This window comes from Bos grunniens, chromosome 1 (genome assembly GCF_055505025.1).
Source record: "Bos grunniens cultivar Pamir isolate PY7600 chromosome 1, Bosgru_T2T1.0, whole genome shotgun sequence".
NCBI classification, from domain to species: Eukaryota; Metazoa; Chordata; class Mammalia; order Artiodactyla; family Bovidae; genus Bos; species Bos grunniens.
In genome coordinates this window covers 18,639,057-18,663,237 of record NC_141165.1, presented here as the reverse complement: position 1 = coordinate 18,663,237, position 24,181 = coordinate 18,639,057, and the positions used below count along the sequence as shown (strand labels likewise).

At 37.4% G+C, this 24,181-nt stretch overlaps 1 protein-coding gene across 13 annotated transcripts in view; it reads right to left on the bottom strand.

Moving 5' to 3' along the window:
• ATP2C1 (ATPase secretory pathway Ca2+ transporting 1) overlaps window positions 1–24,181 on the bottom strand; it is a 155,113-nt gene that overhangs the window by 39,744 nt on the left and 91,188 nt on the right. For all 13 annotated transcript variants that reach the window (XR_015143403.1, XR_015143424.1, XR_015143454.1 and 10 more), the window contains 4 exons: window positions 5,448–5,603; window positions 4,328–4,396; window positions 3,314–3,389; window positions 481–547 (listed from right to left, as the gene is read on the bottom strand). Coding sequence is in view for 9 of the 13 variants with exons in the window: in XM_086343712.1 (XP_086199838.1) it covers window positions 481–547; window positions 3,314–3,389; window positions 4,328–4,396; window positions 5,448–5,603 (368 nt within the window). In the remaining 4 variants the exon portion in view is untranslated. The remainder of the gene's footprint in view (window positions 1–480; window positions 548–3,313; window positions 3,390–4,327; window positions 4,397–5,447; window positions 5,604–24,181) is intronic.

Sequence of the window (24,181 nt, the reverse complement as noted above, 5' to 3'; positions counted from 1 at the left end):
CTTAATAACTAAAAAAGAAAAAAAATGTGGGTCCTGTGATCCTTTTCTAAAACAATTTGTCTGTCACGAATGCAATCTCTTCGCAAATCTCTGAAAATATGAATACTTTTCTGTTCATTTTCAATTTTTCTTCTATTCCTGCATATTTGGTTTTCCTCTGAGTTGATTATTCAGTTTCCATATTGTGGTCTTTCTTTCTCATGCTCCTAGATTTCAGTTTGGTGATCCTTGATTGTCTAAGTTTAAAAATGCAATATTTGGTTGGTAATACCAGATATGTAGTGTGGAGTTTCTCCACTGTATACATGTAGGTTTTCATTTTCCTAGAGCTCATTTCAATATATGAATTCTGAACTATTTAAGTACACTTAATATACTCTTATGTGCTCATATAAAACCCATAATGAAATACAAGCTATGCCAAACAAAAAAAATGAGAGGCAAAAGACTTCAAATTATAAACAAACCATTAGAACTTACCTTACACTAATAGTAAACATTTCCAATATGTCTTTTCCTAGCAACCAGCCAACCAACATGATGATACCTATAACAGAATCAAACAGCTATTTTTCCCTTTTATATAAAATCACCTGAGCATACAAGGGATAGAACAACAAACTGAGGGCAGCAAAAGTTCCTTGATATAAAAGGGAAAGTTTATCAGATCACAGTTGCAAGATTTTATAAAACTCCATTAAGGAGGGAAGATTAAATTAAGGTTAAAGCTGTGTATGCATGCACACACCTACAGTTTTACCTTTTGCTGCCACCCATCCTTTAAAGTAATAATATCTGAAAGTTCCCAATATAAGAGAACATTACCAGTATTTTTGTACAATGGGGGAAAAAAAGAAGGCAACGCATACATGTAGGTTTTCTATTAACTGTGAGGTTTGCAAAAAATAAACCCTAGAACTTTACTTCTCATAACTCAATACCCAGATACTACACATTAAATTTGTACTGCAAACCAAGAAGTATTTAGGACTCAGCCCAGAGATGATGTAAGACAGCTAAAACAGCAATTAACATTTAAAAATTATTAACTTTGCAGTATTTGAAAGTTAAAAAGCAATTAACATATACGAAACAACTGATTCTTTACTCTATTTTTCAATCTTTATCTTTGAAAAAGAAAGTGAGGGGAAGGGATGTACCACTGGTTTTGTGAGGAAAAACACAGCATCAGAGTCTTAATAAAACAAAGTAACTTTGTATTCTAGATCAACATGTACATTTAAAACAAGATTTCCTTCATCTTTCTGCAATTACAAAAATAATGATCCAGATTGTGATCTTCTCAGATCCCATCCCAAATACTACCCTGATAAAAGGAATTATGTCTGATGAATTATACCAGGGTCAAATAAACTACAATCTGTGCCCCTCCTATGTGTTTTTGTAAATAATTTTTTGGAACACAGCCATATCCATTTGTGTTGTGGTTGCTTTTGTGCTGACAAAAGAGCTGAGTATTTCCATCACTGAAAGTATGAACCAAAGGCTAAAATATTTACAATCTGTCCCTTTACCAAAAAGTCTGCTGACCCTTGATTTTGATCTTGACCCTTCTCCTATTTCATACTAACAAGAAAATATATGTCCAATGCATTATATTAGAACCATGGAATCAAAAAGCTGAAAATTTTTTTTCAAAAAATTTGAGGTGGTTTCATGGTAAAGTGTTACATAAACTGGAAAGGTTTAATTGGCTAAACTTCCTTTCAATTTATCAAACTGACTATAAATTCTAAAAAATAAACAGCAGAACCAAATGAAGGGAGCTATGAGACACACCATTTAAACAAATGAACAAAACAACCTTCCCACTTTTTACTTTGCTTACAATAATGATCATAATAATAATATTTATTATATATTATATATAATATATATATTATATTATATTATATATTATATATATAAATAAATAATATTATTTATTATATATAAAACATAATGGATCAACAGAATTAATACTTAAAGAATTATTTTATTGCAACTGTACAGCTAAAATTGCATTATTTTTAAAGTTAGCAAGAAAAATTAAAATAACATCGTGGAAGAATTAAAGAAAAAGACTCCAAAATTGATGTGTTTAATGCTATAATAAAGATGTCATTTCAACTCCATGAATAAAGAATGGAATATAGAACTTCTGGTACCAGGATAAATAAATTTTTAGTAAAAGAGTACTAACTCTACCCTAAATCTTATACTAAAATAAATTCTAAATAAAATAGTAAAATTAAGTGTCAAAAATTAAGAGTGATGTTTAAATAAACATAAACATTTTCCCACAGGGGGTTGGAAAAGCCTTTATGAATGGAACACAGAAACCTAACTGCAGAGATTATCAGTAGGAGGGTGTGATCAGAATCTCAGGCAAGAGAGTGTTTCATTACACACATCTCTCCCCTCCCTACCAAGTTTATTATACAGCCCTCAAAAGCAACTTAAAAATCAAGGAAAAAAAATGTATTTCTAACTTAAACAATAAAAGGATTATATCCTAATTATACAAAGAGGTGTGACCAATCTAAGGCTTAAGCCACAAAAGAAACAGACTGGCAGTTCATAAAATAGAATAAAATTAAAAAGTTGTAAGATATATATGACAAAGTGCTCAGTTTCTCAAATAATAAATTTTGAAATAAACAAAAAAGTCGGCAATAGTGCTGGAAGAGAGACACTTTTTTTGTTGAGGTAGGGTATTATTTGGCAACAGCAAAGAAAAGCCTTTAAAAACATGCCAAAAATTACAAAACCACCACTCTTTGACCCAATAATATCACTTTCAGGAATTTATCCTAAGGAAATAAGAGCAGTTTATAACAAGATATCTGCACTGAACAATCACTTATACAATTTTTAAAAGTTTTAAAGACCTACACAAACATCTAAAAAGAGTGCTGACTTTTTACATGTGTATACATACACTCATAATACTACACAATCTTTAAATTTGTTTAAGGTGAGCATCTATTTAATGACAAGATGTTTATGATGGGATGCACGAAACAAAAAAGAAAAGCAGTCGTAACACAATACTATCATATTTTATTGAAGACTAGAAAGACATACTAAAATGTTTATAGAAAGGTTCTTTGATTATAGGAATTACAGATTTCTATCTTTGTAGAAAAGGACAATGGCTAGGGATTAGTTTAACAGTTTAAAAAAAGTAATAGTAGCTTAACACATGAATGAATTAATGGATTTTTTAAGTATGTACCTAACTCCCACTTCCCACTCAAAAAAGAACACCTAAGTAAATATTATGAGATATACATACTCACTCTTCTCTTACCTATTATACCAAAGGAGTAAAAGGAAAGTTGTTTTCCTAAGAGGTCCATGCTCTTCTGCAGAGGGGTTTTTGGTGCCTTGACAAATTGGAGAAGAGTGTCACCACAATTACCTAAATTTAGTCAGCTTTACTATGTGCCAGGGCCTCTAAGTGCTTCACACACTCATGACATGCACGACTCCTTCAGCGAGGAAAGTGGGAGAGCTAGACTTTTTAAAACCTGTTTATTTGAAAAGGTCTGTGCTCTCTGTGCCTCTTTGGAGAAAATCTATTCTCCCTAGCAGCTTCCCCAGGATTTCAATATCATCAGCTGCTCCTCACTTTTCTACTTTTTCCTTTCTAGATCCACAAACATGCTTGTAACCGATCTTTTTATCCTGCTGGGTCCCTGGTCTCTGGCAATCCCTCTACTGCCAAGGTTGAGATGATTTTACGCACTGCATCACATCCGGGAATCTCAGAAGGTTACCTGAGAAAATGATACTGTAGAATGCACTTTCTTTTTTATACATAAGGAGATATTTTAAATGAAAGAACTGATTTTCAATAACCTTAAACAAGGATATCGTACAAGTTATTTATTTCACTTTGCAATCATTTTTTTCTCCAGATACCTGCAATTATGTCAAGCTGGGAATTTTGGCAGAAGATATATTCTAAAGCACAACTATACTATTTAGTTGTGCTTTAGAATATAAAGATTTTAAACTAATCTTTAAAATTCATATGATAAAGTAATTGGTAAAAATAATTAGCCTTATAAATAACTGGCCATAAATCTTTTTCTCCTGTAAACAATGAATACATATCAGAATGTTTCAGAGTATTAACAATATTAATTCAAGCCCTTCCAATTACAAGCCTTCCAATTATGCTTTTAAGCACAGACAACTGATATTCTGAATAAAATACTACTTTTGAAAGTAATAAAATAATCCTCCAATGTTCTGTTTTCCCCTACTTAAAACGGAGAATATTTCAGATTTGAAACCAAAACATAAACTAAATACTCACTTCTTCTGCTTGCATCATTTTAAAAACTTCTCCGAATTCAGAATTTTCTCCTGTTCCAATGACAATACCCTAAAGGAAAAAACAAGAAATCGTATTTACATTCAGATGGAATCACCTTTCTCAAATGAAAACAAAACCCCTTCATTTCTTTTCTCCAAAGCTACCCATAAGTCAACATGTCTGACATAATATACCCAGGATTGCCTTTGGAAATTTACTTCCAAGGTTACCATAGATCCCTAAAAACAAACACCTCATTAAATTTATCAATGACTCAGTTCTGAGGCCCATTTTCCGGTCTATATTAATATTTCTGAAATTTGAACCTTTCTTATTACTTAAACATTTAATGTTTCCCCAACAAATACTAGTGAATAAAGCCTTTTATATTTGTGTAATATTAGAATCCAGTAAGGGCTTCCCTGGTAGCTCAGCTGGTAAAAAATCTGCCTTTAACGCAAGAGACCCCAGTTAGATTCCTGGGTTGGGAAGATTCCCTGGAGGAGGGATAGACTACCCACTCCAGTATTCTTGGGCTTCCCTGGTGGCTCAGATTGTAAAGAATAACTGCCTGCAGTACAACAGGTCTGGGTTCAATCCCTGAGTTGGGAAGATCCCTTGGAGGAGGGCATGGCAACTAACTCCAGTATTTCTGCCTGGAGAATCCCCATTGATAGAGGAGCCTGGCGGGCTATAGTCTGTGGGGTCACAAAGAGTCAGACACAACTGAGCGACTAAGCACAGCACAACACAGAATCCAGTAAATAAAATATTTGAAATCAGTAGCTGAATGATACACAGTCAGAATATTATAGCTAGTACCATATCAACTAAATTGAAATTTTATTCAACCAATGGTGAACATATCCATAAGCCACTGTTTCTATCTAAAAAAAAAAAAAAAAAATTGCCTGGTAAATGGAAGAACTATGGTTGTATTTTATCTCAGGGACACAGCTTACCCTTAGTTGCACAAAGAGCTGTCAAGGACTATGTTCAATTCTGCTGTTTCTTCCTCGTATATTTTTTAAAGATCCACATAAAATTAGCCAAAAAAAGAACTGAGAAAATGGCTGAAAATGAAGGAACTGTTATCTTCAAAACAAGAATGGAAATTTACCTTTGCTTTGCCACATCTGACCAGTGTTCCCATGAAGGCAATGTTACTTCTTGATGCAAGATCTCCATTAGTAGCAGCCGGCTGAGGAGCTGTCACCTTAGAACAAGGTGTTGTCTCTCCTGTCAAGCTGGACTCATCAACAGAAAGATCCACAGCCTTGGGGAACATAAAGCACTCTAGTCAGTTCAAGTCTGAAAACTCCTTCTGCTAAAATTAAAATCTAAAGAGTCTGTAATCACCATTTCTTCTGCAAATATCCTCCCCATTACAAATTACCCAAAACTTTTACCATATCCATTACTCAACAATCATATTTAAAAATGAAGCTAAGTCAATAAAATTTTGACTTGCAAGGTTGACAGACCCATGAGACAAAATTAGCCTGAACTTCAAAATACAAGTAGGGATAAGGAGACACTAGCTAAAACAATCTCTATCTAGACTTGAACTGCAAGGAGATCCAACCAGTCCATTCTGAAGGAGATCAGCCCTGGGATTTCTTTGGAAGGAATGATGCTAAAGCTGAAACTCCAGTACTTTGGCCACCTCATGCAAAGAGTTGACTCATTGGAAAGGACTCTGATGCTGGGAGGGATTGGGGGCAGGAGGAGAAGGGGACGATAGAGGATGAGATGGCTGGATGGCATCACTGACTCGACGGACGTGAGTCTGAGTGAACTCCAGGAGTTGGTGATGGACAGGGAGGCCTGGCATGCTGCGATTCATGGGGTCGCAAAGAGTCGGACACAACTGAGCGACTGATCTGATCTGATCTAGAGAAGACTCAACCCTCAGGAGTTTTCTAAAATTATTTCCTAATTTTGCCCTATCCTAAAGTCCTGAAAATGGATTTGGCAGGTTTAAACCAACTGTAACAGAAGAGAAATATAACTAAATATAACTAAAAAGAAATATAACTATAACTAAAAATAAAAAAATGTTTTCACAATTTGGGTTTAATATTCATGAATTCTTGCTATATATCCCTAACATTTATTTTAAATTTATGTCAGCAAGAATCAAAAATGCACATAAGTGTTTCCAAACAGATCATGAATATCATATCATCATCCAACTCTGCAACAGGGTTCAATACTGAGGGCTGCACTTCTAACACAATTAAGAATTCACCTACCCAAGCATGAAAAAAACAAACATCATTTTATATGTGGAAAATACTGCAGATGTGACCTGGCTCTGTTTATGAGTATGGCCCACAGAACAATAATTCTAAGGATGTTAATAGGCATTGTGTATAATGTTACAGACAGATGATCATTGATTAAACCAACACACACATATTTACACATACACACAAGGGAGGAGTACTATGGTTAAGTAAGTTTTAGAAACACTGTATTAAGAGGTAAACAGCTTCCCTTATGGTACTGTTTCTCAAAACTTGCAATGCATCAGTGTCAATCACCTCAAAAGGAATATAGATATAGCAGGGATTGTGGAAGAGTGACCTTAGCAGAACCAGCAACACCTCTAACACCTCAGAGCTTATTAAGGCATTTACTGCCCTACCACAGACAGTTGGGAGAGTGAACCTAACAGACTGCCTTTATACACCCCCCACATAATTCTGATGCAAGCTCAAGCTTGAGAATCAATAAAATAGTGTTTCCCAAACATCTCTGATGGAGAAGGGAAATGGCAACCCACTCCAGTATTCTTGCCTGGAGAATCCCAGGGATGGAGGAGCCTGGTGGGCTGCCGTATATGAGGTCACACAGAGTCAGACACGACTGAAGCAACTCAGCAGCAACAGTAGCAGCAAACATCTCTGATGAAGCTCTTGTTCAACGATCAGTAGGACAATCTCCAGAAAACTACAACCTGGTTCATGATTTTACTCATTCATTCACCCAACCAACGTTTACCGACTACCTTAACTATGTACCAGATACTGAGTCAGATCCAAGAAAAAAAACAAGATAAGAAAATGAATTCAGAGCAATTAGATAATTGTGTAGTCTCACTGCTATTATCAACTGAGCTGGTGTTCTGAATCAGGCCTCCTGATTGACAAAATTCATACTATGTACAAAGTACTCTAAATTTGTGTGCTCAATCGTGTCCAACTGTCTGTGATCCTATGGACTATAGTCTGCCAGGCTCCTCTGTCCATGAAATTTTCCCAGTTGTTATTTCTTACTCCAGGGGATCTTCCCAATCCAGGGATCAAACCTATGTCTCTTTCAACTCCTGCACTGGCACACAGATTCTTTACCACTGAGTCCCCTGGGAAGTCCATTCTAAATTTAAATCCTGTGTTTTTCTTTTCTCAGAGGGTGGGGAAAGGGAATAAATCTCATCTTTTTAAATGAGTCATTTTGTTATGAGCATAAATACCTTAAAAAAATCTCATGGAAAATAATTATTAAAAATTGAGTTCATGGATTCTTTCCCCCCATCTACATAATAAAACTTTGACTTATTCATTTAAAAAGTTGTTTACTAATGCTTATAATGTCCCACCCCCTGTACTATATCACATCCAATGGGAATCAGCAGTAAACAAAACAAAGGTACTCTCTTCAGCTTTTAATCTAATGGGAAAATGATTTGAAAAAATAAACAAGTGTATATAATATAATGCCAGATAGTGGGGGAAAATAACATGGTAAAAATGGAGAGTGACACTTTAGGTAGAGAAAAGCTCTCAAAGCAGATGAGCCTTTTGCAGAGTCCTAATTCCCTTCTCCAGGGGATCTTCCTGACCCAGGGATCAAACTCAGGTCTCTTAAGTTGGAGGCGTATTCTTTACCATCTGAGCCAACAGGGAAGCCCCAAATTTGGGTTCATTACTTCACCTCAACTACAAATAAAAAAAACACCTGCCATGCTAAAAGGTAATGGACTTTTTATTTCTACTTTTTAAATTAAAAGAACACATTTGACTTTTCTTCCCAAATTAATCTTAGGATTGTCTGATTTTTCATGCTTTATTAATAAGAAAGAAAAAAGTAGGGCTGCCCAGGTGGCACTAAAGGTAAAGAACCCGCCTGCCAATGCAAGAGAAGTAAGAGACGTTGAGTTCAATCCCCAGGTAGGGAAGATCTCCTGGAGGACGGCATAGCAGCCCACTCCAGCATTCTTGGTTGAAGAATCCCATGGACAAAGGAGCCTGGCAGGTTAAGGTCCATGGGGTCAGAGTCAGACACAACTGAGTGACTAAGACACTAAGAAAAAAGTTAGGTCTTTTTCTTCAAAGATGATACTAACACTAAAAATAGTCAGCTGACACTTTGTTGCTCACTCTCTGGTAGGCACCAAGCAACATACTTATACCAAGTAAACCACAAACAGTTAGATACTAGCAACTCCAATGAGGCAAGCGCTAGTAGTTCAGTTCAGTTGCTCAGTCGCATCCAACTCTTTGCGACCCCATGGACTGTAGCACACGAGGCTTCCCTGTCTGTCACCAAGTCCCAGAGCCTACTCAAACTCATGTCCATCGTGTCAGTGATGCCATCCAACCATCTCATCCTCTGTCATCCCCTTCTCCTCCTGCCTTCAATCTTTCCCAGCATCAGGGTCTTTTCCAATGGGTTGGTTCTTTGCATCAGGTGGCCAAAGTATCGGAGTTTCAGCTTCAGCATCAGTCCTTCCAATGTAGTGAACGTGAACGTGAAGTCGCTCAGTCATGTCCAACTCTTTGCAACCCATGGACTGTAGCCTACCAGGCTCCTCTGTCCATGGGATTTTCCAGGCAATAGTACTGGAGTGGATGGCCATTTCCTTCTCCAAGGGATCTTTCCAACCCAGGGATCAAACCTGGGTCTCCCGCATCACAGACAGACACTTTACCGTCTGAGCCACCAGGGAAGTCCAATGTAGTAGTATCCCTATTTTTCAGACTTGTTGAAGGATTAAGGCCTCCTCCAACATCATACAGCTAGTAAGCTGTGGAGATGAAACCTAAACATTGACAAATTAATGATTTTTCTAAATCCCAAATCAAAAGAAAAAGTTTTCTTTGTTTAGCAAGCTCCTCATTAATACTTGTTACTAAAATCATTAATGCTTGTAATTTTCTGAGCTTTTAATCAGAAAAACTTAATACTTAATAAGAAACAGAAACTTGTATACAAGTTATAGAAAGAACTCCTTTCTCTGTGAGAAAAGTGAAATTTACGTTTTTCCACTGAAGACTTTTTACGTTAAATGTAAATCTTAAACAAGAATAAGTACCAGCATTAGGTGGGTGTCTGTAGGGACAAGGAGTATAAAAATGATTTGTATTTTTAAAGAGGCAGGAAGTATGGCTTTACTGACTATGTCAGGGACCCAGCTCTTCTGTGTCAGCCTTAGCAGTGCTATAATCATTTAAGAGAGTAAGAATCTTAATTCAAATCAGATTTTTCTACAGAAAAGAGGCCATGTAATTTTTTATACAACAGCCCTGTCTTAGTATACAAACTAATGTGGAAGAGAAGGGAGCTTTGGGCCCTTATCTTTTTCCTTATATAATTATAAATTTGTAAAACTTAAAAATATTAACAATACATTATCAATGAAATTTGTCTAAATCATACAATATAGCATAACTCTCAACTGTCTGCTGAACAAGAAAAAGGACAAGGTACTTTTTCTTAATGGTGATTATGAGTCACCAATAAGTCTCTCAACTGCTTTTCACAGAAAGCAGTTTTGAAAGAATGAGGGGAAGGCAATCATTTCTAAGAAGGGTAATACTTAATAAGGCAGGAAAGCCTAATTATTACAGTTTAACAAAGTCACACAATTTAATTCATCTGAAAACAAACATATCAGAGTCATTTATCCAATGCATTCATGAGAGAAAATTAAGATAAAATGAAATCAAAGAAATAGCCAGCTCCAAACATAAAACCTTCAAAAGAGTTGTTAAAAGGGAAACTGATTATGCTTCCTCAGGCACTATGGTGGAGATATAAATAAGACCCAACACAGTTCAAAAGGCAGACTGTAAAAAAGAATCAAGGTGCATACATAATCCATAATCTGAATATTTAACATCTACAGAATTAAAATGGTTGATAAAAATATCAAGATTATTCCTATAAAACATTAGGGAGAAAGAAGGTAAATACTAACTAAAATCACAAAGATTTCCTGGAAAGCAAAAAGTGACCGCTTAAAAAAAAATTCGTTAATACAGTACAACTGCTAGCCACAAATAAGTTCTTAAACTAAAGAACATCTTGGTGTCCTGTATGCTGCTAGATTAATCACCTCGAGTCCAGAATTAAAAGCAATTGGAAATGGGTTTCTTTCCTCAGAAATGTATTTTTCAAAATGTTTCATCTGCAACTGCCTGATCATGATAAAATTTCTTACTTATGCTGTCAAAAATTAAGATTCCTCTTACTGTTTATTCAAATGAAGGAAATATAATTGAAAATTCTTCAGGAGCTCTAGCTTATTAATCAAAGTCCACCCACCCCAGTGTTACAAGAAATGAATTTGATCCTATGGTAAATGCTTGCAAACTTTGACTTAAGAGTTCAGATTCAACTTGATCAAGTTGCTAATAATTTAAATTCAGTTAATGATTTATAGGATATTTCACTAAGATTATTAAAAAGAACAAAATTTTAAAAGGGAACCTATTTTTACAACAGTTCTTTCCCACCAACGTACAATGAGGATCTTAAAGTTAGTTAGTGTTAACGTTAGTGGCTCAGTCGTGCCCAACTCTGTGACCCCATGGACTGCAGTCCACCAGGCTCCTCTGTCTATATGATTTTCCAGGCAAGGATACTGGAGTGGGTTGCCATTTCCTTCTCCAGGGGATCTTCCCAACCTAGGGATCGAACCCAGGTCTCCTGCACTGAAGGCAGATTCTTTACCGATCGAACCCAGGTCTCCTGCACTGAAGGCAGATTCTTTACCGACTGAGCTACAAGGAAAGCCCAAACAAGGACACTAAGTCTCACTTCTAACCTACCCATATAATTAAATTCTAGTGACTTGGTAAGAGATCACAGAGTTGGACATGACTGAGCAACTGAACTGAACTGAATGAGGAAAAAAGAAACTCTTTCTCTTCAGCATTTTAAAATGAATAGCATTCTTCAGCTCATTATGCTATTTAACAACTGAACTATAAAAAGAAGACAACAAAACACTAAGCAGAGCTTCAGTTTAAATAATAAGTCTTAGAGAACCAACACTCTTATTGCTCTAAGTATGGACCTGTCTTCTCAGTTGTATGATAATACTATTAAAGAAAAATACATCTTTTCCAAACTCAAACACACATGATAACATCAAACAGCTTTTAGTGAATATGCATGTTTCCACATTCCACAAATAAACCATATACCTTTTCCAACATTTTAACTTAATTTCTTTTGACAGCTAGTTTAAAATCCCTAAGTTTGTAAACTGCTCTTTTTAACAAGTGTGCATGTAAGTTTAATAATTCAGAAATTTAAAAGCAAAGTTTCAGTGACAGATCACAATAAGGAAGGGCAACATGCTTATTTCAATTTATCAAAACACCTGCCAAAAAAACACATGGAATTCAATATAAATACTTATAATTCATGAATAACATCATAGAAAACAGTAGAGCAGGACACTCAAACAATCAGTCCAGTCCCTCCACTAAAACAATCATAAGGTGGCAAAAATGGACAGAATGAACTCTGGAATAAAAAACAAATCAATTAGGGAAATGCTTAACAGGAAACAGGCATTTTTATTTTTCTATCTGCTTGTCCCCATTCCCAAGAGAAGCAGCAACAGCAATGAGGATGGAAGCTTCTTTCCTGGACCCTATTCCTAAAATACTGTAAGTTGTGTGTTCTGACCTGTCTGGCAGTTCCCTGAAGGACTGGTACCGAGGCTGACCTTTATTTCACATCCTAACTCCAGCTAGAGTGGCTTTCCCGGTATTTGCCCAAAGATTAAACATACATAAGTTCATGATCTGAGCCACAATCAGCTCCTGGTCTTGTTTTTGTTGACTGTATAGAGCTTCTCCATCTTTGGCTGCAAAGAATATAATCAACCTGATTTCGGTGTTGCCCATCTGGTGATGTCCATGTGTAGAGTCTTCTCTTGTGTTGTTGGAAAAGGGTGTTTGCTATGACCAAGGCGGAGTACGTCAAGGCTGTATATTGTCACCCTGCTTATTTAACTTATATGCGAGTACATCATGAGAAACGCTGGGCTGGAAGAAGCACAAGCTAGAATCAAGATTGTCGGGAGAAATATCAATAACCTCAGCTATGCAGATGACACCACCCTTATGGCAGAAAGTGAAGAGGAACTAAAAAGCCTCTTGATGAAGGTGAAAGAGGAGAGTGAGAAAGCTGGCTTAAAACTCAACATTCAGAAAAAGAAGATCATGGCATCTGGTCCCATCACTTCATGGGAAACAGATGGGGAAATAGTGGCAACAGTGTCAGACTTTATTTTTTGGGGCTCCAAAATCACTGCAGATGGTGACTGCAGCCAGGAAATTAAAAGACGCTTACTCCTTGGAAGGAAAGTTATGACCAACCTAGATAGCATATTCAAAAGCAGAGACATTACTTTGCCAACAAAGGTCCATCTAATCAAGGCTATGGTTTTTCCAGTGGTCATGTATGGATGTGAGAGTTGGACTGTGAAGAAGGCCGAGCACCAAAGAACTGATGTTTTTGAACTGTGGTGTTGGAGAAGACTCTTGAGAGTCCCTTGGACTGCAAGGAGATCCAACCAGTCCATTCTGAAGGAGATCAGCCCTGGGATTTCTTTGGAAGGAATGATGCTAAAGCTGAAACTCCAGTACTTTGGCCACCTCATGCGAAGAGCTGACTCACTGGAAAAGACCCTGATGCTGGGAGGGATTGGGGGCAGGAGGAGAAGGGGACGACAGAGGATGAGATGGCTGAATGGCATCACTGACTCGATGGACGTGAGTCTGAGTGAACTCCGGGAGTTGGTGACAGACAGGGAGGCCTGGCGTGCTGCGATTCATGGGGTCGCAAAGAGTCAGACACGACTGAGTGACTGAACTGAACTGAACTGAACTAAACATACATGCTAGCAGGCAAAGGACAGAACACGGCAAAATAGCAGACACACCCAAAGACTGAAAAGGAAGAGAGTAAGGTAGAAGTTCTTTGAAGAAATAAAGGCTTGGAAGGGCCACCACGTATACCAGGGAAGACAAAGTGTAATGTCCAGAATCAGAAGCAAGTCCAGAAAAGACCTGAGAGGACCCTACAGATCTGAGTCTGGCACAAGAAGAAGGTGAAGGTGTGTGAAGGTAGAGTGGCAGGCAGCCTAGCTCAGTGATGAAGAAGTGCCCCAACTCAGAGAAAAGCTGCAAAGAGCAGGAGAGTGGCACCCCCCTCCCCGACTCCCGGTTTTTTGGCTTCAGATGGATACGGGTGACTCTGAAGATAATAAAACAGAAACTTCAGGGCCACAAACAACAAGGAATCTTGTCTTTGTAAAAAACAATTTGGAAAAGTCACTAAACAAAGTGGACTGCTGCAGCCCTCAACAACCAAAAACAAACCCTAAGGAGCAAATCTGATGTACAGAGTTACGACGTCATAATACCCCAAATACCTACTTTTCAACAAATAATTATAAGTACAAAGAAATAGCAAAGTATGGCCCTTTCACAGGAAATACTAAACTGACAGAAACTATCCCTGAGGCAGGCCAGACATTGGACTTACTAGAAAAACCTTAAGTCAACTGTCTTAAATGTGCTCAAAAAGGAAACCATGGATGAAGAATTAAAATAAATCAGAAAAGCAATTAATGAACAAAAAGAGAATATCAATAGAGAAAGAAATTTTAAAACTGTAAAAAAAAAAAAAAAAATCTAGGAATTCCCTGGTGATCTGATGGTTAGGACTTTGCACTTCCACTGCCAGGGGCCTGGGTTTGATCCCTGGTCAGGGAACTAAGATCCCACAAGCAGTGTGGTGTGGTCAAAATAAGAAATCCTGATGCTGAAAAGTATAATAAATGAAAATTTCACTAGAGGGGCTCAGCAGCAGATCTGAAAAAGGTGGTGGGGGTCGCGGTTGGGGGGAGATGAGCAAATCTGAAGACAGGACAATTGAAATTAACCAGTCTGAAAGGCAGAGAGAAAAAAAGAAAATGAAGGAAAATGATCAGAGCATAAGTATCTGTGGAACAATATCAAACGTACCAATTTCAGCATTTTAAGAGTCCCAAAAGAAGGCGGGGGGGGGGGGGGGCGGTGGCGCGCGGTGGGGAAGGAACCTAGAAATGGGCAGAAAGAATATCTGAAGAAATATTAGATGAAAACTTCCTAAATGGAATGAAAGACAGGAATTTACACGTCCAAGAAGACAAATACACAACAAACAGGATAAATTCAAAGACATCTATACTGAGAGATATTATAACCAAACTGCTGAAAGACATAGACAGAATCTTGAAAACAGCAACAACAAAGCAATTCAACATGTACAATGAACTCTCAATAACATTAACATCCCATCTCTTATCAGAAACCATGGAGGCTAGGACCAGTAGAATGACATATTTAAGCACTGAGGGGGAAAAAATCAAACAATTATATATCCAGCAAAATTATCTTTCAAAAATGAAAAATTAACACATTCCTATTTTTTAAATAGCTAAGACAATTCATCACTAATAGAAATGTCAACAAGAAATACTGAGTCCTTCCAGATAAAATGAAAGAATTTATAAAATACTTTAAAGCCATGTGAAAAAATAAAGATTTCAGTAAAAATAATAACAACAAAAATAAAAAATAAATGAACAAAGGATCTGAATACACAGTCTCCCAAAGAAGACATACTGATGGCCAATAGGCACATGAAAAGATCATCATCACTAACTGCTGCTATTGTTCAGTCGCTAAGTCCAGTCTGATTCTTTGCAACTCCATGAACTGCAGCACACCAGGCTTCCCTGTCCTTCCCTCTCCCAGAGTTTGCTCAAACTCATGGCCATAGAGTCAGTGATGCTATCTGACCATCTCATCCTCTGGCAACCCCTTCTCTGTTTGCCTTCAATCCTTCCCAGTATCAGGGTATTTTCCAGTAAGTCAACTCTTCGCATCAGGTGGCCAAAGTATCAGAGATTCAGCTTCAGTCCTTCCAATGAATATTAAGGGCTGATTTCCTTTAGGACTGATTGGTTTGATTTCCCTGCAATCCAGGGGACTCTCAAGAGTTTTCTCCAGCACCATAGTTCAAAGGCATCAATTCTTCAGTGCTCAGCCTTCTTTATGGTCCAACTCTCATATCCATACATAACTACTAAAAAAAAAAAAATCACAGCTTTGACTATATGGACCTTCATCAGCAAAGTGAGTTATCTGCTTTTTAATAAGCTGTCTAGGTTTGTCATAGCTTTCCTTTCAAGGAGCAAGCATCTTTTAATTTTATGGCTGTAGTCACTGTCTGCAGTGATTTTGGAGCCCAAGGAAATAAAATCTGTCACTGTTTCCACTTTTTCCCCTTCTATTTGCCATGCATTGATGAGACTGGATGCCATGATTTTAGTTTTTTTAATGCTGAGTTTCAGGCCAGCTTTTTCAATAATTGTTAGGGAAATGCAAATCAAAACCTCAATGAGATATCACCTCACACCTATAAGAATGCCTATTATCAAAAGGACAAGAAATAACAAGCCTTGACAAGGATTTGGGAGAAAAAGGAACCCTCATACACTATTGCTGGGAACGTAAATTGGTGCAGGCACTATGGAAAACAGTATGAAGATTTCTCAAAAATTCAGAATAGAATTACCATATAAACTCAACTATTCCATAGTTGGTATTTATCCAAAGAATACAAAAGACATTAATTTGAAAAGATATATGCACCCATATGTGTTCCCTACATCATTATTTACAATAGCCAAGATATGGAAACAAAATTAAGCGTCACTGATAGGTAAGTGAATAAAGATGATCACACACATACATATACACACACAATGGAATACTACTCAGCCATAAAAATAAATGAAATTTGTCATTTGCAACAATGCATATCATCTCTGAGAGTATTATATTAAGTGAAATAAGACAGAGATAGACAAATAGCATATGATTTCACTCATATATGAAATCTAACACACACACACACACACTAAAATAAATAAATTCAAACTCATAGAGAACAGACTGGTGGTCAACAGAAGGAAAGGAGGTTTGAGAGGGGGCAAAAGGGATGAAGGGGTCAACTGTATGGTAATGGATGGTAGCTAGGCCTTTTGTGGTGATCATTTTGTAGTATATACAGATATCAAATTATAATGATATACAGCTGAAACTTAAAAAACATCATATACAAATTTTACTTCAATTAAGACCCCCCCAAAAATCAATGAAAACCAATTTTCTATTTGAAATTTACAATAAAGAATGCTGTGTGATTAAGTAAAATAAACAAATGAATGACATGAATCAATGCATCATGGACTTTCCTGGTGGTCCAGTGGTAAGAATCTGCCTTCCAATGCATGGGGCATGGGTTCAATCCCCAGTAAGGGAACTAAGATCCCACGTGCCACAGGGCAACTAAGGCCACACACTGCAACTCGTGAGTGGCCCACAGCAAATATTGAGCCCACCTGCTCTGGAGCTGACACGCCACAACTGGAGAGAAGCCCCCACGCTGCAATGCAACCAAGACCTGATGCAGCTAAATAAATAGAAAAATTTTAAGTGAATCAAGCATTTTAAAAAGGGGAGACTGGAGGAAATCAGAAACAAAAAAATAAAACACATATAGAAAACAAATAGCAAAATGGCACAAAAAAGTCTTTCTCTACCAGTAATTCTTTAAATGTAAATAGATTCACAATAGTATAATACAGTCATACAACAGAATACTATTATTTGACAATAAAAAGCAGTGATGCACTGATACATGCTACAGCATAATGAAAACATTATGTTAACTGAAAGAGGCAAGACACAAAAGACTGTACAGTGTATACTTCCATTTACATTAAATGTCCATAACAGGCACATGTATTCTTGGACACCACTGAAGTGACTTAGCATAGCATAGCATTCAAACAGAACAAGCAGATTGGTAGCTACCAGGCTCCGGGGCAAGGAGACAAAGCTAGTGAATGCTAAAAGGTAAGGGTTTTCTTTTGGAAATGATGAGAATGTTATACACTTTGTGGTAACGGCCGTACAACTCTGAAAACTACTGAATTGTACATTTCAAATGTGTTAATTGTTTGGTATGTGAACTATATATGTCAATCAAGCTGTCTTTCAAAAATATATATTTTTACCTGTGGTAGATGTACCAGTACTTTTGGCACAGACTAAGAGCTAGTTATGAATGCCCCACCTCAGATCTGCCAAAACAGAACCCAGATAAGTCCAGCTCATATTAAAAGTTAGGATGCACTCCCCTAGGGCCATTCTATGTTACAGAAAGAAAACAGCCCTGAAAGCTCACACAGTTAATTCATTACATAAGAAGTCACATTTTATTCTTTTAATTACTTTGCTTGCAAGTTGGTGTCTCCCAGTAGAAAGGGCACAAAACTGTCTTTTGCATTTCCGAACTTTGAAATCTGAAATAGCAGTCTATACACGGTACTCAACTATTTGTTGAATGGCTAAAAAAATGACCTCGTAACACAGACTGATTTCTAACGAGAGGGACAACATTTTGCCTAAATATGCTAGCAAATGTTAGAAAAAATTCTCTTTTGAAAAAGAAAAGCAAATCAAAGCAGAATCTGTTTTGTCAGAATATCAAGTTTTCCACTGAGTAAATGGAGAATTTACTTAGTAACTGAGGAAGTCAGATGTTCTGACATAGAAAGATAGCTCCACTAAATGGAGTTACCCAACACAGAGGAACCTGCTTGCTAGTGGTTATTAACAAAAGAGCGGCCAAGAACGTGAGCCTCACAGAAAGGGACATAACGCATAACTGAGGTTTCAGTCAGAGACTACCTCTGACCGTAGCCAAGGGAGGTCTGTGCTTATTCAATTACACTCATTGTCTTTGGTTTTTACTCGCCCTGGGTACTAAGGAACAACCCTAAAGACACCAGAATCTACTCAGTGAGCCAAACTATTGTTCTATAACAAACTGCGTGGATTCCTGAAGTAAAAAGGGTCTCTACGCAATGCCAACTGGCAGGTTCTACATTTAGACTTCCAAGCCTGGCCCAAGTCGATCTTGACTCCTTGTGGAAATATCCTTTCTGCGCAGATCTGAAAGGTCTGATCTAGTGTCATAAAAATGGCTTTCTGGCTCTCAACCACATAAGTGGTAGTTGTCTAATAGAAGTTTGATACATTTAGAAAAACATCCTATCAAAAATTGGGATTGGGAAAAAAGAAGTAGCAACTGTACCCTGTGTGTAGATTGTGAGGACGGTTTCAAAGAATGATATGTGGCACATAAGCCACAAAAGAAAGTGTCAACAGAATTGATCTTTCAGAACTCCAAGTACAGAAAAATCTTGGTGTATTTCAGTCAACGTTTTGGGGTTAGTTAGAAATTTTCAGCTAAGAGGTAAAATATTTTCAACAGTCAAAAGTAACCTGCTTTTCCTCTATTACATTGTTTTCTCTTACAAAGAATTCCTTATTCAAATACTGATACAGACTTTACCTGGAAGATTATGAAAAGTATTTTATGCTTCCAAAAAGGCAAAATGTACTACTATACAAATACATGCAGTCTATAAGACTGCTTTATCTAAAGTCACTATCAGACCAATCCCTCAAAAGTGTTAGTTGCTCAGTTGTGTCTGACTCTTTGTGACGTTATGGACTATAGACTGTCAGGCTCCTCTGTCCATGGAATTCTCCAGGTAAGAATACTGGAGTGGGTAGCCATTCCCTTCTCCAGGGGATATTCTCTACTGAGGGATCAAACCCAAATCTCCTGCATTGCAGGCAGATTCTTTATCATCTGAGTAACCAGGGAAGCCCAATCCTTTGGCAGCCACCAATTAACTGGCCAGGATGCCTCTTTTCAACTACTATTTAAAAATTAAAATAAAAATCCTTCGGTAAAAAAACTAGAAAACATGTCCATAAACTCAATTCCTCTAAATTTTACTATCCCAGCTCCATGAATAATTCTAAGGTTCCTATACTGGTAAGGTTACTGCCACCAACACATATTCACTCTTTCCTTGGCTATGGAAAACTGACTCAGGCAAGAAAACACAATACAAAAATCTTTAAGTTATCAATATTAATCTTCTTTAAAAGGGGTTTTACAAAAGATAGGTTCAGCCTGCTATGGACTGAATTCTGTCCCCCTAAAATTCATGTTGAAGCCCTAAACGCCAATGTGAGGTGATGGTAACTGGAAATGAGGCCTTGGGAGGTGATTAGGGTTAGAGAAGGTCACGTGGGTGAGGCCCACATAATGGGATCAGGGGCACTGTCACACGAATGGAGATCACTCTTTGTACCATATGAAGATATAGCAGAAAGGTTGAAAGACAAAGAGAGCCCTCACCAACAACCCAATTCTGCCAGACCTTGACTGTGGACTTCCCACTGTTCAGAAACAAACAAAATAACTGTCTGTTGTATAAGCCACCAAGTATATCATATTTATTACAGCAGCCTAAACTGACTTAAGACACAGCCAAAAAACACCGGAAAAAAGTTATATAGCAGTCAGGTCACTGAACATACCGACAATATGCTACTGCAGGCCCAAGTAAGAATTAGAGCTAAAATATGAACCAAAGAAATTATGACAGGAACCCCCGAGTTGCGACGGTGACAATGCTGAAGTGGCAACCTTGGCCACAGTCCACGTCCACAAGAAAAAGATTATACAGCAGAAGTCCTGGGCTTGCTTTTTCCTAAGTGAAATCCAAGTTCTTTATTGTGAGAAATTAATAATATCCCAAGGCTGAGGAGTCTTCTGTTTCCCTTACACTTTAATGAAGAGTTTGTTTGATATATAAAGTTGATACAAAAGTAATTGCAGTTTTTGTACTGTTATAATTTGTCATTTGATATTGGAATACATTCTTAATAAAAGTGATTGTTATACATTATTTTAATGCACATTTCTTGCTTTATGCTTTCTTGTTAGTGACATTATTTGTTGTTTATTTTGTATCTTAAACTAGGGATTTGTGTTAGACAAAAAGCAAATTCAAGTCATTTTCTTATTTGAGTTCAAAATGGGTCATAAAGCAACATCAACAATGCATTTGGCCCAGGAATTGCTAATGAACATACAGTGCAGTGGTAATTCAAGAAGTTTTGCAAAGGAGACGAGAGCCTTGACAACGAAGAGCTTAGTGGCTGGCCATTGGAAGTTGAAAGTGACCAACCGAGAGGATCATAGAAGCTGATCCTCTTACAACTACATGAGAAGTTGCTGAAGAACTCACTGTCAACTATTTGACAGTCATTTGGAATGTAAAGAAAACTGGAATCTGAAAAAAATCCAATAAAAGTTCATCGGTGCCTCTTGAGCTAACCACAAATCAAAAAAAAAAAAATCATTGTTTTCAAATGTCATCTTCTCTTATTCTATACAACAACAATGAATCATTTCTCTATTGGATTGTGAGATGCAACAAAAAGTGGATTTTACATAACAACTGGCAATGACCAATACAGTGGTCAGACCTAGAAGAAGCTCCAAAGCACTTCTCAAAGCCAAACTTCCACCAAAAAAAGGTCACAGTCACTGTCTAATAATCTGCTGCCTGTCTGATCCACTACAGCTTTCTGAATCCCGGTGAAACCATTACATCTGAGAAGTATGCTCAGCAAATCCATGAGATGCACAGAAAACTCCAAGGCCTGCAGCTGGCACTGGTCAACAGAAAGCACCCAATTCTCCACGACAATGCCCAAGCACACATCGCACAACCAACACTTCAAAAATTGAATGAACTGGGCTACAAAGTTTTGCCTCATCTGCCATATTCACCTGACCTCTCACCAACCGACTACCACATCTTCAAGTATCTCGACAACTTTTTGCAGAGAAAACGTTTCCACAACCAGCAGGAGACAGAAAATGCTTTCTAAGAGTTCGTCAAATCCCGAACCATGGATTTTTATGCAAAGGAACGTTTTCATTTTTCTTGTTCAGTCAGTAAGTCCTGTCTCTCTGCAACTCCATGAATTGCAGCATGCCAGATCTCCCTGGCCTTCACTATTTTCCAGAGTTTGCTCAAATTCATGGCCATTGAGTCGGTGATGCTATCTAAACATCTCATCCTCTGCCACCCCCTTCTCCTCGTGCTCTCAATTTTTCTCATCATCAAGGTCTTTTCTAAAGTGTCAGCTCTTTGCATCAGGTGACCAAAGTACTGGAGCTTCAGCACATCAGTCTTTCCAATGAATATTCAGGGTTGATTTCCTTTAGGATTGACTGGTTTGACTTCCTTGCAGTCCAAGGGACTCTCAACAGTTTTCTCCAACACACAATTCAAAACAATCAGTTCTTCAGTGCTCAGCCTTCTTTATGGTCCAACTCTCACATCTATACAAGACTACTGGAAAAACATAGCTTTGACTACATGAATGTTTGTTGGCAGAGTAATATCTCTGCTTTTTAATACACTGTCTAGGTTTGTCATAGCTTTTCTACCAAGGAGCAAGCATCTTTTAATGGCTGTAATCACAGTCCACAGTGATTTTGGAACCCAAGAAAAGAAAATTTCTCATTGTTTCCACCTTTTCCCCCATCTATTTGCCATGAAGTGATGGGACTGGATGCCATGATCTTAGTTCCCTGAATGCTGAATCTTAAACCAGCTTTTTACTCTCCTCTTTCACCCTTATCAAGAGGCTCTTTAGTTCCTCTTCACTTTCTGCCATTAAAATAGTATTATCTGCATACCTGAGATTGCTCATATTTCTCCTGGAAATTTTTATTTTAGCTGTGAGTCATCTAGCCTGGCATTTCTCAGTCCAACATTTTGCAACAGGAATAAACAAACTTATTTCTCCTTGGCAAAAATGCGTTGACTGTAATGGTTCCTATTTTGGTTAATAAAGATGTACCTGAGTCTAGTTACAAGGAATTAAAATTCAGTCCGAAACCGCAATTACGTTTGCACCAACCAGCTAGCCTTAGATAATCATTCACCACAACCATATTCAGCATACAACACAGCACTCCAATAAGCCAGTTTAATTACATTAAAGATAGTAATCTGTGTCTAGAAAAAGAATGTACCTCATTAGCTTTCTTATGCCTTCAGTCAACACATTTAAGTCTAGAAAAAAAAAAGGCTCAACTCTTTCAGTAAAGTTGCCTCAATCTACTGTCAAAGTAGTTGCAAAAACCTGCCTGTGGTACCAAGTAGTAGGTAAAATGAATAGGAGAGAGAAGTTATCAAAAGGAATTAAAGATGGTCAACTATATATGTAAAGTGGATTAACTGAAACAAAATCAACCTAAGCAAAGCACTGCCAAATAAAACATGTGCTGATGAAGTGCTGAAAAGCTAACAGATGGGGGGAAACAATCACAACTAATCAAATACTCCACAAAGCATATATTTCTCAATTTTATAGCATCAAGTGTTAAAATGTAGAAAGTATTCTCCTATTAAATTCACACTGTATATTTAATATATTATTTGCTGAATGGATAAAATATGTACGAATCCATATTCTGACATTTTTCTACATGCATGAGATAATTTTAGTTATTTGAGGTAATTCTCAAGTGCTGCTGCCCTTGTGTGCTCAGTTGTGTCTGACTCTTCTCAACACCATAAACTGTAGTCCACCAGGCTCCTCTGTCCGTGGAATTTTCCAGGCAAGAAAACCTGAGTGGGTTTCCATTTTCCACTCAAAGGGAATCTTCCCAATTCAGGGATTGAACCTGCATCCCTTGTGTCTCCTGCACTGGCAGGTGGATTCTTCACCGCTGCACCACCCTTGTGTAAATGAAAGCACTTAAATACTTTACCAAATCAAATGGTGTTTTGAAGTTTCTATGTCATTATACTGTAATGGGAAACATTTTCTTCTATCTATCCCAGTGAGGAAGTCTGCTTCTGAATAAGAAAAGAAGCATTCCAGAACAAATGGTAACCAAAACTTCCCAGGTTCAAATAAGGGTTCTTAGGCAGAGAAGAGGATTTATATTAAGTGACAGGCCTACTACATCTCTAAGGAAAAATAATTCAAGGTCTTTTCATTAACTAAATATCAAGGATAGGAGGAAGGGACAAGAATGAGTAAGAAAGATATAGAAAGACCTACTAAGGGGAGAAAGAAGGTAATAAAGTAAAATTAACATTCTCAATACTTACTGTATTGTATTATTTCCACTCAACAATTAAAGCAATCTGATATCTTTCAAAGAATAAATTTTTAAGTACTTGGAAAAAAGACTTCTCTCTATTCCAGGATTAAATGAAGCTCGTACTTACTATAATTTCAAATGTCCTTCAGGCTTTCCATAACCTCCATATGAGAACACTCATGTTTTGGGACACATTCAGTTCAGTTCAGTCGCTCAGTCGTGTCCGACTCTTTGAGACCCCATGAATCGCAGCATACCAGGCTTCCGGGTCCATCACCAACTCCCAGAGTTCACTCAGACTCACGTCCATCGAGTCGGTGATGCCATTCAGCCATCTCATCCTCTGTCATCCCCTTCTCCTCCTGCCCCCAATCCCTCCCAGCATCAGAGTCTTTTCAAATGAGTCAACTCTTTGCATGAGGTGGCCAAAGTACTGAAGTTTCAGCTTTAGCATCATTCCTTCCAAAGAACACCCAGGACTAATCTCCTTTA